This window comes from Canis lupus, chromosome 23 (assembly GCF_048164855.1).
Source record: "Canis lupus baileyi chromosome 23, mCanLup2.hap1, whole genome shotgun sequence".
Classification (NCBI taxonomy): Eukaryota; Metazoa; Chordata; class Mammalia; order Carnivora; family Canidae; genus Canis; species Canis lupus.
The window spans coordinates 27,716,942-27,735,014 of NC_132860.1; the positions used below are offsets into that span (position 1 = coordinate 27,716,942).

Below are 18,073 nucleotides of genomic sequence, written 5' to 3' on the forward strand. Positions count from 1 at the left end.
CAAAAAGTGCTCTGAAAAAAAATGTTCCTACTGAAAGAACCCATGAAAGTGGCCCAAAGTGATAGGGCTAGTAGGCAAAGGGAGGCATGTGGCTTCAACGGAGTCTTCAAGAATGGGTAGGATGTGGATAGAGGGAGAAGTGGCAACAGGGCAGTGTTTGTGAATGGGAAGCTGATGAATTAAATTCAAGCCTCAGGAGAGGCTTCAGTGGCTTGTTTGAATTTAGGTTCCATGCAGCAGCCCCACCCTAAAAGCTGAGGCTTATTCCTGGCAGAGCTGAAGACCAGACAGGGATCAGCGTCTCTACATCAGCTTCTGGAAGAGAGAGAGTGGCAAAGTCTTTGCATGCCAAGTAGATGACCTGGCCGTGAAGGACTGCCGGGTGGGCTCCCTGTCCTGCTACCACGACAACAGAGTTGTTCTAAGGAAAAAGTAGTTGTTGGCCAAATATTATCACTGGCTCACTGAGACGCCAAAGCTATTGAAGATACTTTGTCCAATTGACCAGTGGAGCTTAATGCTCTCAAAAATTGCACAAAGAGGGGCAGCCCTGGTGGCTCAGCGGTTTAGCGCCACCTTCAGTCCAGGGCGTGATCCTGGGGTCTGGGGATGGAGTCCCACATCAGGTTCCCTGCAAGGAGCCTGCTTTTCCCTCTGCCTGTGTCTCTGCCTCTCTCTCTCTCTGTGTCTCTCATGAGTAAATAAAGAAAATCTTAAAAAAAAAAAAATGCACAAAGATTCCAGACTTCATTGGAGGGGTTTCTGGATGAGATGATTATTGCTTCTCTAATCCCTCCAATCCATGTGTGCTGTCAGAATCTTCCTTAAAACTTACAGGCCTGATAATGCCAATCTCCTGTTTAAACTGTCCAAGAGCTCTCCCCCTGTGGGATAAAATCCAAGCTCCCCAGCATGGTATTTATAGCACTTCCTGATGGTGTCTCACATCTAACCTCATCTCCGATCACTTCCCACCCCATCACTTGCACACTTGAACCACCAAGCCTCCACCCCATATGTGGAGCCATTACACATATTGTTTTATCTTCCTGCAATACCCTTTGGCACCTTGTTGCTCTGATGAATTTCATATCCACAGGGAAGCCACTTCTGTTTTTCCCTCCCATCTGCTCTTCACCCATCTGCCTTTTCTCCCTCACAGGAAGGTTCACTTTTTGATGCCACCACAGCACGGCTCCCTGCACACACCTCTATTACAGTGTTGCCCATCACAATGTAGTGCAAATGTCTGTTTTCCCCCATTATGCTATGAGCTCCTAAAGGGAAAGGGCCAATAGTAAATCTCTGTGAATGTCCCACCCCTGGTACAATGTCTGGCCCACAGCAGGCTCTGTTCTGTTGAAAGTGACCAAATCATGGTGTGGATGAGCAGCATACCATCAAGGTCATGATGACATAAGTAATTCTGAGACAGCCATTTAAAGAGGCAATGTGCTTATCACAAAGAGGTAAACTGTGTTATTTTTCTAAATAGTTGCCACACTTCCTGGGGGAGGATAAATGTCCTCTCCCATTGGCATCACAACTGGAAGCCCCTTCCCAGCAGAAGGATTAGACACACTCTTCCCGTTGACTGCGGTGATGGCCTCATGCTTTGCCTTAGCCAATGAAACAGGGACAGGAGCAGAAGCTTTAAGAGCCAACTCGTAGTTTGCCATCTCTGTCTACAGGACTGGAAATGTCCCAAACGTAGGCAGCTTTGTCAGGCTGGTTCTCAAAATGAAGACAGTTCTGCCTCACAGCTGCAGCCAGCCTAAGGCAGACACTGATGTAAGTAAGAAACAAATCTTTGTTGTAGCTGTGTCTGAGATTTGAGGGCTATTTGTTGCTGGACATAATTTAGCCTAAGTTAGCTAATACAAGAGGGCAGACTAACAGAGCACCCATCAATGTACCAATAAGTTCCAGGTCCGGCTCTAGCTACATATGTGACCTTCATCAAGTCTCTTCCCCTCTCTGGGCTTCAGTTTCCTCTTTAACAAAATTATCTAGTTAAAGTAGATAATCTTTCCGCTCTGAAATTCTGTAAATCTGCACTAGGAAATCACTCCTAGTCCATTTTTTCCACCCTTTAAAAACAATTTTTTTCTACCCATCATGTGGAATGATTGACATTGCAGGGGAGGGGGCTTTTTTATGTTTTTTAGGTTAAATTTACATATATGATATGCGCAGATCTCAAGTGTACCACTTGCTGAATTTTAACAAGTGCACACAGCAGTGTACTCCATGTCCCTAACAAGATATGGAGAGCACATTTTCAACACCCCAGAAAAATGCCTTTGTCGCCTTCCCCAGCGAATCCCCTCCTTCCAGAAGCAACGACTACTGTGATTTTTTTCACCATTTATTTGTTTGATGGAACAGTTGGCATTTTGAATTCCTGGCCTGCTAAAGTGTGTAGTTGTTCAGGCTGCCTGTTCTCACATTCCTGAACCCCAGGCATGTGATGACACAAACAGAAGTTCTTGGCAGGCTTTAGGGACACTCACCCACGGTTCTGCAAGCCCTCTAATTTTCTGAGCCTCCACGTCATTGACAAAGTCATGGTAGAGAACAACATAGGGTTCCAGGTGGATGACCTCCTTCCGGACGGGCTGGAGCAGCAGGTAGGGGCTTGAATTTGTCTCATAGGAGCAGTAAAGGCTAGGGATCTGGTAGTGAGTAGGCTGGAAGGAAAGCCTAGAATCAGCATAAGAGGTGAATGGTCGAGCAGAAGCCAATGTAGGGAATTACGGCACAAAAAAAAAAAAAAAAAAAAACTGGCATGCAGGAGATTCAGAATGTGGTCACTCTGATACTATCCAAATAAGCTGTTTTGTTTTGTTTTGTTTTCTAATGCATCAGCCTTTCCCCCCTCACATCATTCCAATTCTACCTTCTGTTTCTCTAGCTTGTTCCCCCTTTCTCTTTCCCTGAGGAATCCTACCTGGGATCCCAGAGTCTGACATAACCCCTCATAGGTGTCTCTGGTCTGCAGGTGGGGTACGTTGGGCCTCTGGATGACAGCCTCAGCTACCACCTGACTGGGGCTTTCAGCCAAAAGCTTTTCATATTTCAACACATTTCTGGCCATCCTCTTATTATCTGGACCTAGAAGAAATCAGAGCAGGGATAATACAGATTAACAAGCAATGGTTTCAGGGAGGGCTGCCAAGGTTTCCTAAAGCTTCCCTGTCACACATGACCAGCAACTGGACACCCTGAAAAGCTCCTGTGTCCATGCACCGGAGGATATAAGGCCCTCACTCTCAGAAAAGCACCTGGTATTAAAAAAAGATTGAGTTAGGCCCAGTAGATCTGAGGGTACAAAGGACTTTGGGAAGGAAAGTGGTATTTAACACTATTAGAACAGGGATCATGGGGATCCCTGGGTGGCTCAATGATTTAGCACTTGCCTTTGGCCTAGGGTGTGATCCTGAAGTCCCAGGATCAACCTCTGCCTATGCCTCTGCCTCTCTCTCTCTCTGTGTGTCTCTCATGAGTAAAGAAATAAATAAAATCTTAAAAAAACAAAACAAAACAAAACAAACAAACAAGGGATCGTAACGATGGCAGTAGGAAAGTATGATGGTAAGTTTTACATAATGGGAAAAAAGCTTTACTCATTCCTTCCTTCATTCATTCACTCATTCATTTACCCATTCAAAAAATCTTCAGTGAACATCTACCATGTACTGGATACTGTGCTAGAGGCTAATCTCTCAGAGTCTAGAGCCTAATAGAGAAAAGCGACATTAAATAACTACTCACAATGAAACCCAAAAATGCCATGAAAAAGAAAAGCAGGCAGACCCAATCTATTCTTCCCTGGAGCAGTGAAAGCTAATCCATTCCCAAATCTAATAGAGCCTTCAAAATTCCTAACTGGCCTACATACAGAACAGAGCAGTATGAGACAAATTGGTTCTAGATTTTGTTTCTAGCTTGGGTTCCCATAGGGGTCTGATGTCTTATTTGTGCCCACCAACTGGTGCCCACTTTGGCTGTTGGACGCCCATGGGCTGGCAGCTACCCATGGCCTGCTAGTCTCTGTGCATGATTTTCAGTGCCTCTCAGGACGTGCTGAATTGTTCTAATGCTCCCAATGCATCTTTCTCTAAGAAGCTCAGTGTGCTTCTAACTACCACCACGACCACTCTGGCGAAAGATAGGACATAAGTTACCCTTTTTTTTTTTAACAAGAGGAGAAATGAAGTTTGGGAGAATGGAAATGATGAGCCCAAAACCCCAGTGAAAAGACTGCAAAGCCAGAAATATAACTGGTAATCTCAATTTGCTGTGTCCTACTTCTCCACCTAGAACTGCATAGTTTGAGTTCTCTGGGATGGGCAGATTTTAAAAGAGCAAGCATAAAAAATAAAGAAGAGTTGGGTTATCATTTTGCCCGGAGTAATTGCCCGCATGTTTCCAGACCATATAGCTACTTCTGTATGCTGCTTGCCCAACTATCAGAATGGAATAATGTTATTAAATAGATTCATTAAAAAAGCAATCAGATGTAGTGAAACGACAGGACACCTGCACCCCAATGTTCATAGCAGCAATGTCCACAATAGCCAAACTGTGAAAGGAGCCATGATATCCTTTGACAGATGAATGGATAAAGAAGATGTGGTATATATATACACAAAGGAATATTACTTAGCCATCAAAAAGGACAAATACCCACCACTTGCTTCGCCGTGGATGGGACTGGAGGGTATTATGCTGAGTGAAATAAGTCAATCAGAGAAGGGCAATCATCATATGGTTATACTCATATATGGAATATGAGAAATAGAAGAACCATAACGGAAAGGAGGGAAACTGGGTGGGGAAAAATTAGAGAGGAAGACAAACCATGAGAAACTCCTGACTCTGGGAAACAAACAAACGGTTGCAGAAGAGGAGGAGGGTGGGTGGGGGGATGGGGTAACTGGGTGATGGGCATTAAGGCGGGCACTTGGGATGAGCACTGGGTTGTTATACTATATGTTGGCAAATTGAATTTAAATTTTAAAAAAGCAAGCAATACATACAATTATAAAGTCATGTGAAATACTTTATAAATATTAAAATATAATAGTGATTATTTATTTACTTTAGTATCTCAATATCTTATTAAAGGAAAATCTGGGAAGCCAGCTTCCACCAAAATTTTAAGTAAAAATATCCAAGTAAAGAGCTAAGCTTGGAAGTCTCCCTCCCATTGAATTCTGGTGACGCACTGTGTGAGGAGGGTCGAAGCTCAACCCTGCATTCACTGAGCAGGATGCTTGATAGCCAAGTGAGCTCTGGTTTAAAGGGAAGAACTGGTATCTCTGTAGAAACAGCCAAAATAAGTATACCTGTGGAGTCACTCTTCTTGCACACACAGCTCTCATCTACTTTATTCACTTCCAGTCCTGGATTTGTTCCCCCCGAGACAGCACTAATGTATATCCAGCTGGTCGTGGAAGAGGAAAGGGACAGGCTGATACCTTCTTGGCATCATCCCACAAACCAAAACACTTCCCCCGATACACTGATACATAGATAAGTAAGATTCAATCCAAAAGTTAGAAATGCGGCTTGGATTATAAAATTAGAAGAAAAAAAAAAAAAAACACATAGCTGTCTTATCCCTGCAGAGATTAAAGGCCAGGAGCAGAAGGGATTTCCCAGTAAGTCAAAGCTGTGGCTCATCTTCTGTCATTACGTACTATAGAGAAGAAACTCTCGGGAGAGGCTGAGGGCGCAGGAAACATTGCCGGCCTAGAAAACAAAAGAAAGAAAAGGGAAAGTTAACTACACTGAGGATATCTCCTTTGACCAAATCATTAAATGGATTAAAAAAAAAAAAAGAACTATAAAATACTCTTACCACCAGTAGAGAATAAGACTCATTGAAATGAGCAGCAGACTAGAAATGTAGAGGTTCTCGGTCCTAATTCAGGATTTGCAGCCCTAATGCAACTCAGGTCTCCTCAGTGTCCTCATTTACAAATGACTCATTCCCACCCTTACCAGGGAAGGTAAAAAAATAAATGAAAATAAACTTTCTTAAAGTGCCCTCAAATCTTAAAGCATGCAAAACCACAAAACTGCAGGGTGTTGTTATTTCAGTATAATTCATTATTAAACTTAACGTGAAACTATAAAAACCCTAGTAAAAATATAGCCTTGTTTTCCAGGCTCAGTCCTTCCTAGAGTTTACGAAGGTAGCGGGAGGGAGACAAAGGAAGAACTAACCCTGAAACATTCCAACTGCTCAGTAATGACCTCCCTGCCACCATCACTCGACCTTGAACTACATGTGGTCAGAAGCACACAGGGGCTTTCCAGACAAATGAGAACAGAACCCAGTATGGGTGGGCTACCATCCTGCCCTGGGTGCCAAGGAATGATGAAGAACTGATATAATTGTATTTCCTTCTGGTTGTTTCATTTTTGCATGTTAAAAAATTCACATTTAATGATAAAAGCAACAATAGCACACTATGAGGGCAGCCCAGGTGGCTCAGCGATTTAGAGCTGCCTTCAGCCCAGGGCATGATCCTGGAGACCTGGGATAGAGTCTCACGTCGGGCTCCCTGCAAGGAGCCTGCTTCTCCCTCTGCCTGTCTCTCTCTCTCTCTCTCTGTCTCTCGTGAATAAATAAATAAAATATTTTTAAAAATAAGCATACTATGAAACATGAGAAAGAGGAAAAAAGAAATGCTCTGCTAAAACCCAGGTGCAAAAAAATAAATAAAATAAAACCCAGGTGCTCCAAGAACTTCAGATGACACATAGTGTGTACATAGTTACGGTCATATTTGTTACACATTTTCATATCCTGATTGTTTCACTCTACATTGTTATCAGGGGACTTTTTATATCATTTTGTAGTCTTCAGAGACAGTCTATTTTAACTGTGGTGAAAAACACACAACATCGGGGTGCGCGGGTGGTATAGTTAGTTTTAAGTGTCTGACTCTTGGTTTCAGCTCAAGTTGTGATCTCATGGTCATGAGATTGAGCCCCACGTGGGCCTCTAAGCTCAGCACAGAGTCTGCTTGAGATTCTCTCCATCTTTTTCTACCCCTCCTGCTTGTGCTCTCTCCCTCTCTCTCTCAAATAAAGTTTTTTTCTTAAACCCACAAAGGAGGGCAGACTGGGTAGCGCAGTGGTTTAGCGCCGCCTTCAGCCCAGGGCGTGATCCTGGAGACCCGGGATTGACTCCCACATCAGGCTCCCTGCATGTAGCCTGCTTCTCCTACTGTCTGTGTCTCTGCCTCCCTCTCTCTGTGTGTCTCTCATGAATAAATAAATAAAATCTTTTTTTAATTTTAAAAATAAACCCACAAAGGGGCGCCTGGGTGGCTCAGTTGATGGTCTGCCTTTGGCTCAGGTCATGATCCCAGGGTCCTGGGATCAAGCCCCACGTTGGGCTCCCTGCTCAGTGGGGAATGTTTCTCCCTCCCTCTGTGTGCTCTCTCTCCCTCTCTCTCTCTCTCTCTCTCTCTCTCCCTCTCAAATAAATAAATAAACTTTTTTTAAAAACCCACAATATAAATTTACCATCTTAACCATTTCTAGGTGTGCAGTTCAATAATGTTAACTATATTCACACTATTGTGCAACCAATCTCCAGAATTTTTCCATCTTGCAAATCTGAAACTCTATACTCAGCAAACAACAACTTTCAATTGCCCCCTTCCTTCAGTCTCTTGCAACCACCACTCTAGTTTGTCTCTATAAATTTGATTATTCTAGATACTTCATATAATTGCAATCATACAGTATTTGTCTTTTTGTGACTTATTTCATTTACCATAATGTCCTCAAGGTTCATCTATGTTGTAGCATGTCAGAATTCCCTTCTTTTTTAAGGCTGAATACTATTCCCTTGTATGTATAGACCACATTCTGCTTTCCAATTCACTCGTCAGTGGACACTTGGGTTGCTTCCACCTCTTGACTGCTGTGAATAGTGCTACTATGAATGTGGGTATGCAAGAGAAACAGCAATTTTAATAGCTGCGTTTTATTCCACCTAGAAGCTACATCACAGATGACCTGGTCATATAGATTGTTAGCACTTATTTAATACCATTAATTATTATGTGCCATACTTAATAGACGGATAGTTAAGTAATCTATTGATATCTTCTAATGTCAGATTATTAACTCAGGATTATTGCTTTTCAAACTCTTTTGAGATGAAGAGAACTAAAATACAAGTTTACATATTTTTCAAACTCAAGGGCTCTTCCATGAGATAAAATTACATTTTATCAAGAAGAAAGTTACTGGGACGCCTGGGTAGCTCAGTGGTTGGGCGCCTGTGTTCGGCTCAGGTCGTGATCCTAGGATCAGAGATCGAGTCCCACCCACATCAGGCTCCCTGTGAGGAGCCTAATTCTCCCTCTTCCTGTCTCTGCCTCTCTCTCTCAGTCTGTGTTTCTCATGAATAAATAAATAAATCTCTAAAAAAAAAAAAAAAAGAACAAAATTACTTTTGGTGTCCCAGTTAAGTGCCTTTGGAAATATATACACTAAATAATGTTAAATGAGAAAGGCAAATGTTTTCTTGTAGTGTATAATATTAATAGTTTATGTTTGTGGAGTACACATATGTCATGATCTGTGTTAAGGGTTTTACATAGATTGGCTCATTTAATCATTATGACAACTCTTTGAGGTGAGCATTGAAGGGGAGCAGAATAGAACAAAATATGCCTCTTCGGCATAAGGATTATTTTGAGCTAATTATTTTGAGAAATGGCAGACTCAATAGAAGTTCTGAAACCAGAGAAGTTACCCTTTTGTGAGAGAAATTTACATCTATAAAGGAACCTTCCATTTGTAAGAGTGTCCCTCTCTGTGTATCTAGAAAAGGAGGATGATTCTGAATCACAAGAGAATCTTTTTTTAAAGGTATATTTATTTATTTGAGAGAGAGCATGCACGCCGAGTGAAGGGGATGGACAGAGGGAGACGGACAGAATCTCAAGCAGACTCTGTGTTCAGTGTGGGGTCTGGCACAAGGCTTGATCTTACAATCTTGAGATCACCACCCAAGGTGAAACCAAGAGTTAGACCCTTAACCAACTACAACTCCCAGATGCTCCCTGAATCACAAGAGAATCTTATCAATGGAGAAAGCTCACTTAAATCTGCATAACAACATTACCCTTGTTTGCTTTTCCTGGTAACCCCCCAAAATTGGCCTCCCCCCACACCTTTCTTTCTACTGTCTTTAGCTAGAAATGGAATTAAGGTGGCAGCTTAGGTCACCTCAAAGAGTTCCTCATTCCCCAGCCTCATCTCCCATGTATACAGGTATACAGGAGATACACATGTAATAAACTTCTGTTTATTTTTACCCTTGTTAATCTGTTTTTGTATTACAGGGAGGTCTCACCCAAGACCTCAGAAGGTTAGAGAATTATCTCCTCACCACCCCACGCTTCCTAACAGCATCATTATTATTATTCCCCTTTTAAAGATAATAAAACTGAGGTCCAGGGAGGTTAAATAAGTTGCCCAAATTTTCAGAATTTGAACCCAGATCAGTCTGACTTCAGAGCCTGTGGTTTAATCACTACACTACTGTCTCTTTTTAACAATTAGTGAAACAATTTTTCACTAAAATATACATTAAAATCTACTGTATAATATATAGCATTATATATTCTATAATATGTATATTATAATATTTTCATGGTATAAATAATTATATATATCATATATTTTATATGATAATGAAAGGTCCATGAGGGACGTGTATCCTGAATTTACAAGAGTTAAAAAGGGGACCATAGATGTTTATGAGACAATGCCCTAATGTGTTCTATTATTGAAAGGTAAAAGAAAAAAAAAAGTGCTGTAAGAGCACAAAGGAGTCTGAGGAGCCCAAGGAGAATCAAGGCAGACTTCATAAAATAGATGACATTTGAGCTATGCCTTGTGAGATGAATAAAATTTACCAGACAAAGCACAATTGTGGAAAGGGAGAGTTGACAAATGAGCAGAGGAGAAGTCTAAGTCATCATAGGGGAAAAAAAGCCAAAACCAATACTCAGGCACAGCATTTAAAGCTCTGCCTCAGGGTAAACTGCTTTAGTTTACCTTCTCCTAGTCTCCAAGTCAATCCTCCATTTTCTTCCTCTACTAAAATTCAACTACTTCTTGTCCTTTGTTGTACCACAGTGATTCTATTTCAGCTTTAATATGTAGCAACTGAGCAGGAGTATTAGGAAGAGCACCCTGGAAAATTTTACAACAAAGATCTACTTACCAGGAACTTCCATGAGAGGAACAGGCCCATTTGCTATATTGAGAATAAATCTGTTTTGGCAGCAACATATGGGTTTGGACCACCCACATTCTCCTCCCTTTCCCAGGAAAAGGGGGAAAGAGAAAGGAATGTAGGGAGCAGAAATGGTTTATTAGTTTGGAAACTAAGGAATTGGCTCTGTAAGTGATATTTCCAGCCTATTCTTAAAGACTATACAATTCTGGTGGGAAATGGGATTAGCTATATAAAAGGATGGCAGATCCCATATTTAGGGAAACGAGCTTCCACAAGAGGATCTACAATGGCTCATAGATTAAGTGCCAGGGAAAAGCAACCCCTGGAGGAGATAATGAGAAGGTACCATGGACCAGTGACACCAGCTCAATAGCCAGACACTAGTCATAGTTACAGTTGGACTCAATTGCAGATGGGAGAGGATAATGTCGAGGAGGAAGACCTTCCTCTGCCCTATAGTCCTTCTAGCTGGCCATAGAATTAAATTGACATGAGACAGATTAACAGGAGAAAACCAAATTTAGTACACATGTGTATAGGGAATCCACATAAAAACAAAACTCCAAAGACAATGAGGCAACATGAAGCTTATATGAGCTAAGGAGAGGGATAGAGTCAGAAAACACAAAGGGGGAGAAAAACCATTAGCAAGAAGGTGAAAGGAGATGTTTGGAAAGACAGGGTTGCCTGATTATGCAGATAAGTTCCTTAGGTAGAAGAGAGTCTCTCTTAATAGCTCTCTTCCTGTTACAGGTTCTCTTTTTTAATGTAAACTTAGACAGTTGCAGGAAGGCAGAGAGCTTTTCCTGTATCTGCTGGGGTTTGATTACTTTTAACTCAAATAATCTTTTTGCCAAAGTGGCCCATCTTGGGACAGCCTGCCCGGGGCCCCTACAATAACAATCAAACTTCTTCCTTGGATATTGGCATTATCATGACAGAACATCTGTGAGGAGATATGAGTTGCTGAGAGTGCAAAGAGTGATCTACCTTGACTATGAACCCATAAGACATTTGTCAATGCAGCTGCTGCTCTACAGATGGGAGCCTACAGGGAAGACGATAATTTTAAAGCAGTCAAGGCACTGGAAAGAGCACCAGACAAAAAGTCAGACAAACTTGGGCACTAATCCCAGCTCTATGAACTTCGTGACAAGTTAGGAATTTTTTGGAGATTTAGTTTACTCACATGTGAAATATGGAAATAATAAAACAACTGCCCTGCTTGACTCACATTTGGTCCTGTTGGGAAGATGAAATAAATTGAGAGACATGAAAATGTGTAGAAAATTGTAAAGCAGATATAAAGCACTATATTTACTGTGATAAAAGTAGTGAGCCTCACTTATTCCCCTACCTGAAAATAGGCAAAGGCCAAGTGATCCAAGGCATCCTCTAGACTTGCCTCATCCTCTGTCTTCCAGTCTCCATAAGATCCTCGGAAGAGACTAACAGCCTCCTCCAGCCATGGGATAGCATGGTAGTAATCCCCCATGTCATAGGCCACCTGTAGGTAACATAAGTACCATCATTCAACCTGAATCCACAGGTAGAAGAAAGGAAATGACAAAGAGTGGGAGGGCTTTTGGAATACAAGAAGGCAAGTTTTCATCTCAAATCCATTTAAATTCAATTTATCAAGCATCTGTTATATTCAATGCATTGTTCTAGATGTAGAGAAGACATCTGAAGAATGTCTTAATCTGAGGAATTCATAATCTGAGATATATGAACTCAATTAACTGTAATACTAGGTAGAATGCATAAATACTCAAAGGAAATATGCAAAATATGTCATGGAGGCAGAGAAAGGAGAGACTTGGGAATCTCGCAAGGCTTCATGGAAGAAGAAGCATCTGAGATAGGTCTTCCCTGAAGAAAGAAGAGGATTTCAATGAGCAGAGGTTGAGAGGAAGAACATTTTAAGGTGAGGGAATGGCAGAAACAGAAGCCAAAAGCCAGTTTGTGTTCAAGCTGGACACTGTGGTTATAGCCTAAGGTGAAGAGAAGCAGGAAATGAACTTCAAAAGGTACCATAGGCTAAGCTAATAAGAGATGTGAATGTCATGTTTTTAAGATACTGCTGGAAGCAATGTGAGAAATGGACTGAATTCATTCATTTATTTATTCAATATTTTCTGAGTATTTACAATGAATCTGGTGATCCCTGATCTTAAAGACCTTACAGTCATATGAGAAGCACAAGAGTAAATCAATAATTGCAATACAGTGTATTAGATCCATGTGGGGAATGTTCTAAGAGCACAGTGACTTTTTTCTGTATTAAATGTTGGAAGGTGGGAATATGGCAACATGTACTAGACCTAGCTCCTGTCTCTTAATAGCTTTACAGTTATCTAGCATACCAGCACTGCAGGTGGAATTTCCTGGAAGTTGATGTTGGAGACAGCATGGAATTACAGTCAGAGAGTTGGAAGCACTCTTACAAAACATTCTAATTCTGCTATAACTTTCAGACCAGCAGAAAAACAGGACAGAACCTGGAGGTACTGAAACTCTGCAGTCGAAACAGTAAATCAGCTGCTGTTCCAGGCCTGCCATTAATCTGCCATATTATTTCTCTGATCTGCAGGTTTCCTGTTTGTAAAAAGGTTGAGTTGAAGAATAACAATCAAAATGACTGAACTTTTTCTGCTAAGTTAACGATTTGTTTAACTAAGTTTTCCTAAGGCCCAAAAATATGCTAGATTGAGGTTACTGGAATCTTTCCAACCAAAAAGACTTAGAACTTTTGAATAAAATATAACAAATATTTTATGATATACTTTCAAGAAAGGATGGAAAATACTCAGGTACTAGAAACAAAAAAAGGACCTAAAAACCTGAGCAATAAGCTTAAGAGCAGATGCTGAAGCTGCTTAGGATAGGGGCAGGTATTAGTCTTAGTAATCTTGGTACTCAGCAACCTTTGGTTATAATGGCCACATGAAGACAGAATATGAGCCCTCCTTAGGCCTCCCAAAACCTAGGAATTGGAACAAAGACACACTCATAAAACTGAAATCCATGAAAAACTATACCTTAAAAGAGAGGGTAGACCAGAAAAAATCTACCCACTGTTGCAAAGAGTCAAAAAAAGTTGGTTTGGGATCCCTGGGTGTCTCAGCGGTTTGGCGCCTGCCTTTGGCCCAGGGCGCGATCCTGGAGTCCCAGGATCGAGTCTCGTGTCAGGCTCCTGGCATGGAGCCTGCTTCTCCCTCCTCCTGTGTCTCTGCCTCTCTCTCTCTCTATGTCTATCATAAGTAAATAAATAAATATTAAAAAAAAAAGTTGGTTTGTTTCTGTCTGGATATTGTCTAGGGGAAACAAAATCTCTCCTTAGAATATTCACAATCTTGAGCCACTCACTTCATGTGAGTTTAGGGTTTGAATTTGCATTTTTCATAGAGCTAGGGAAATTCCAAGCCAAAAAATAAATATAATGATGAATCTAAGGTTAGTGTAAATCAAAACCACAGTAAGATATCACCTCTTGCCTGTTAGAGTGACTATTACCAAAGGACAAGAAATAGAGCTGGCAAGGATATAGAAAAATAGTGCTGTGTACTGTTGGTGGGAATGTAAATTGGTACAGCCCATGTGGAAAATAATATGGAGGTTCCTTAAAAAAATAAAAATAGGGATCCCTGGGTGGCACAGCGGTTTGGCGCCTGCCTTTGGCCCAGAGCGTGATCCTGGAGACCCGGGATCGAATCCCACGTCGGGCTCCCGGTGCATGGAGCCTGCTTCTCCCTCTGCCTGTGTCTCTGCCTCTCTCTCTCTCTCTCTGTGTGTGACTATCATAAATAAATAAAATTTAAAAAAATAAAAAATAAAAAAAATAAAAATAAATAAAAATAGAACTGCCATGTGATCTACTAATTCTACTTCTGGTATTTATCTGAATAAAATGAAAACACTAATTTGAAAAGACATATGCACCCCTATGTTCACTGCCAGCATTATTTACAATAGCCAAGATACAGAAATAACCTAAGTGTCTATTGATGGATGAATGGATAAAGAAAATGTCACACACACACACACACACACACACACACACACACACACCATGGAATATTATTCAGCCATAAAAAAGGATGAAAGTTTGCCATTTGTAACAATATGGATGGACTTTGAGGGTATTATGCTAAGTGAAATAAATTAGAGAAAGACAAATACCATGTGATCTCACTTATATGTGGAATCTAAAACATAAAACAAATAATAACAACGAAAACCTGAGCCTAAAGATATAGAGAATAGATGGGTTGCCAGAGGTGGGAAGTAGGGAGTGAGTGAAATGGGTGAAGAGGGTCAAAAGGAACAAACTTCCAGTTATAAAATAAATAAGCCATGCAGATGTAATATACTCAAAAAAAAAAAAAAAAAAAAAAAAGAAGGATCTAAGGCCAGTGATATTACCAGAGTACTTAGAAGAAGAAAACCCAGAACCTTTGAGGTAATATTCCTGCAACTCCAGTCACAGAGATTCTTTTAGAGGGGAAAAAAGTCCTGCTAAATAAGCTCACAAACATAATAAACCATATCAGGAAATAATCATTCATGAGCAACTGTCAACAGATATGACAGTAGGGTAGTACAATTAAACAACTAAGAATTTCAGAAACTATAAAGACTGATCTGATTTAACATAATCCATGGAGGAGGAACTGGAGACATGTAGATGAAATAAATTTGGCCACATGTTAATAATTATTGAAGCTTCTTCTTTGGCCCAGCAACACCCCTCCTAGGTATTTATTTATTCAACAGAAATAAAAACAACTGTCCACAGAAAGACTTACACAAGAATGTTAATAGCAGCCTTATTCATAGTAGCCCTCGCTGGAAGCAATCCAAGTATCCATCACTAGGAGACTGGATAAACAGTATGTGGTATATTCATACAATGGAATACTACTAAGCAATAAAAAGAAATGAACTACTAATAAATGCAACAAGGTAGGTAAATTTCACAGATGCAGTGTGCAGAAAGAAGCTGGACCCAGGATAGTATGTATATATTGTATGGCTCAGGATAGTTATCAGGCAACCTAGCAAGGGTAGAGTAGAGGGGAGGGGTCAAAGTGGTGAGAAGAAAGAGGAAGGGGGCTTTATTGAGCTATATGTAAATTTATTTTTTAATATTAACTTTGATGCCTTCTGTTTTATGTCAAATTCCTCTTTAAAAATCTGAAACAAACATTGTAAAATTTTAACACACATTTCATCTATAATTGATTATTACATTATTTTATGTAGTTTTATGTTTGAAATGTTTTATCTTTTAAAATAAGTAAATAAATACAGAAATAAAGATTGCCAGTGAGGGTTTCAGGAGGGGACTTACTGAATTTTCAACATATGGTTTGAGTTTCAGAAAAGCCTTGTGAATGAAGCATATATTGGTACCATACACAGAACTATTTAACTGGCTTAAATTCAAATTAGCCATGAACATGATGATTGAGCTCTGATTCCATTCAGGATCTTAGAGAAGGAAAAATGGTACATAGAGGGGCTCAGGGCAATCCACTTTGCACTAATTTGGAAGACTGATCCCCAAAACTTGAAATCAGGGCACATGATGCCCACTCACAGATCTGCTAATGAATACTGTAGGGGGCTGAGAAAATTCACTCTCCCGCAATACATCTTCAAAATTAAAAAGGATTTACTACCTTACTTCTTAAGGCAAAAGCTAACAAAGAGTATATTGTAAAATGACCTCAAATGTGCTTATAAGTTATGATCAAAGATCAGTTAAATATCTCATATGGAAGGTTCCTGAAGTCTATTTCCTCAAGTAATGTTAAAGTGAATGGCCTCAGCTTTTTGACACTAACTTAATCTAGTATTTCTTAAATGCTTAGGAAATACTGCAAGAGATTCCAGAAAGTCTCAGAGGCTGAGATTTCTGTGACCTTACCTCACATTTCCACCTTTTATCCCTTTCCCCACCTTTGAACTCTGATTCTCTTTTGCACCAAGCTGCTCATCTGCTGGCAGGGTGCTATGGTTAGGAATGACCCCAGGACCATTTTTCCCAGCTCAGTCCCAGTTCATGTCTGTTGTCTAAGTGTAACTAGTAATACTTCCTTCACTCTCAGGTGAAGTATCCTGCATAGGTGATCACCTTAGTTATTATGGAAAGAGCATGGGATTCAGAGTTAAAAGACCCAAGTTCAAAATGTATTTCTACAACTTAAAATTGTGTAACCTTGGGCAAATTATTTACTGTGTCTGAACTGCAGCTTCTTCATCTGAAAATGGGGAATGATACCAAATTTCCAAGATTGCTGGAAGTACTGAAAGCATGTAAAAGCAATCAGGATAGAGTTATTTCATCCACGAGAAACTAGAGCTGAGCCCCCTGCATACCCACCCCCCCCCCCCGCCCCAATACTGTTACCTTGCCAACTTGGAAGCAGTCGTCTGCTGTGAGGGAGAAGAGCCGCCTGGGACTGTACAGGTCAGTGACGGCTGAGCCAGCAACTCTCTGAAAGACGCCCCGGGCGAGGCCCTTCACGTTGAGCATGTACACATCCTGCAGCCGCATTAGGGCCCTTGCTGCTCCCTCAAGGTCCTCAAAGGCTGGCAGGTCCTGCTCCACCTTCTCATAACCATCCTTCAGAGCTGTAAGGGCAGTAAAAACACCAATCCACTGTTCAAAAGCACAGGTGGTGAGCATTTAATTTATGCAAGGCATGATCACCTATTCCAATATTTCATGAGCAAAGATAATATTTTATGTGTTTTTATTCCCCATGGCTAGCACAGCTCCGGGAGCAGAGTGGATGCTACATACAATCTTCTGAATGAGGAACATAAGCTCTAGAGTACAAACTAAAGCACACATATGTTGTTCCATCCTGTCTGTTTCTGGAATCTTGCCCTTTGTGAGGACAATTCTTCTTCCTCTTAATTTCCCCAAAGTCAACAAATTTCTTCAAGTACAAAATAGAATAAATTAGGAAACCAACTTTGCTACAGATCACAGTACAGTTTAATAGAAATTACTAGAAAAATATGTAAATGGATGATATAAGCTGTACATCTTCACAGGTTGTAGTAAAGATCAAATGAGATAATGGATTGGAAAGCACTTTTTCTTTTTTTAAGATTTTATTTTTAAGTAATCTCTACACTTAATGTGGGGCTGGAACTCAAAACCCGAGATCAGGGATCCCTGGGTGGCGCAGCGGTTTGGCGCCTGCCTTTGGCCTAGGGCGCGATCCTGGAGACCCAGGATCGATTCCCACGTCGGGCTCCCGGTGCATGGAGCCTGCTTCTCCCTCTGCCTGTGTCTCTGCCTCTCTTTCTCTCTCTGTGACTATCATAAATAAATAAAAAAAAAAAAAAACCCGAGATCAAAAGGTGCACACTCCACCATCTGAACCAGCCAGGCACCTCAAAAGTGCCTTCTATGTACAGTCTCATAGACATATTAACAAGGGGGCCTAGTTCTTCATAATAGCTAAAGCTAAGAAGATGGAGTAATACCTACCCACTTCATTACCCTTCATCACATTCCACCAGAATCTCTCTCCTTTCCAGAGTCAGGAGATAGAATCTTCTCTTACCCTCCAGCCCTCCTCCTCATTACCTCGGATGTTCTCACTGGCCTCCAGACTATGTACCACATTCCTCCAGTCAGACTGTAGGCGTTTGATGAGAGTAAATGCAAGCAGAGGGTTAGATACAGGGGTTGCCGAATCCTCATGCAAAGAAAGCACCTTGTCATAGAATCTGGAAGAGAGGAGTAGAATGATCTCGATTACTGATATA

The 18,073-nt window shown here is 40.9% G+C and overlaps 1 protein-coding gene across 6 annotated transcripts in view; it reads right to left on the reverse strand.

Annotated features, from left to right (window-relative positions):
• P4HA3 (prolyl 4-hydroxylase subunit alpha 3) overlaps positions 1-18,073 on the reverse strand; it is a 41,723-nt gene that overhangs the window by 15,291 nt on the left and 8,359 nt on the right. For 5 of the 6 annotated variants that reach the window (XM_072794559.1, XM_072794560.1, XM_072794557.1 and 2 more), the window contains exons 2-7: positions 17,892-18,034; positions 16,698-16,921; positions 11,640-11,789; positions 5,706-5,757; positions 2,951-3,114; positions 2,514-2,690 (exon numbers count right to left, since the gene is read on the reverse strand). In XM_072794559.1, the coding sequence (XP_072650660.1) occupies positions 2,514-2,690; positions 2,951-3,114; positions 5,706-5,757; positions 11,640-11,789; positions 16,698-16,921; positions 17,892-18,034 (910 nt within the window). The remainder of the gene's footprint in view (positions 1-2,513; positions 2,691-2,950; positions 3,115-5,705; positions 5,758-11,639; positions 11,790-16,697; positions 16,922-17,891; positions 18,035-18,073) is intronic. The other variant, XM_072794562.1, reaches the window with a different exon arrangement.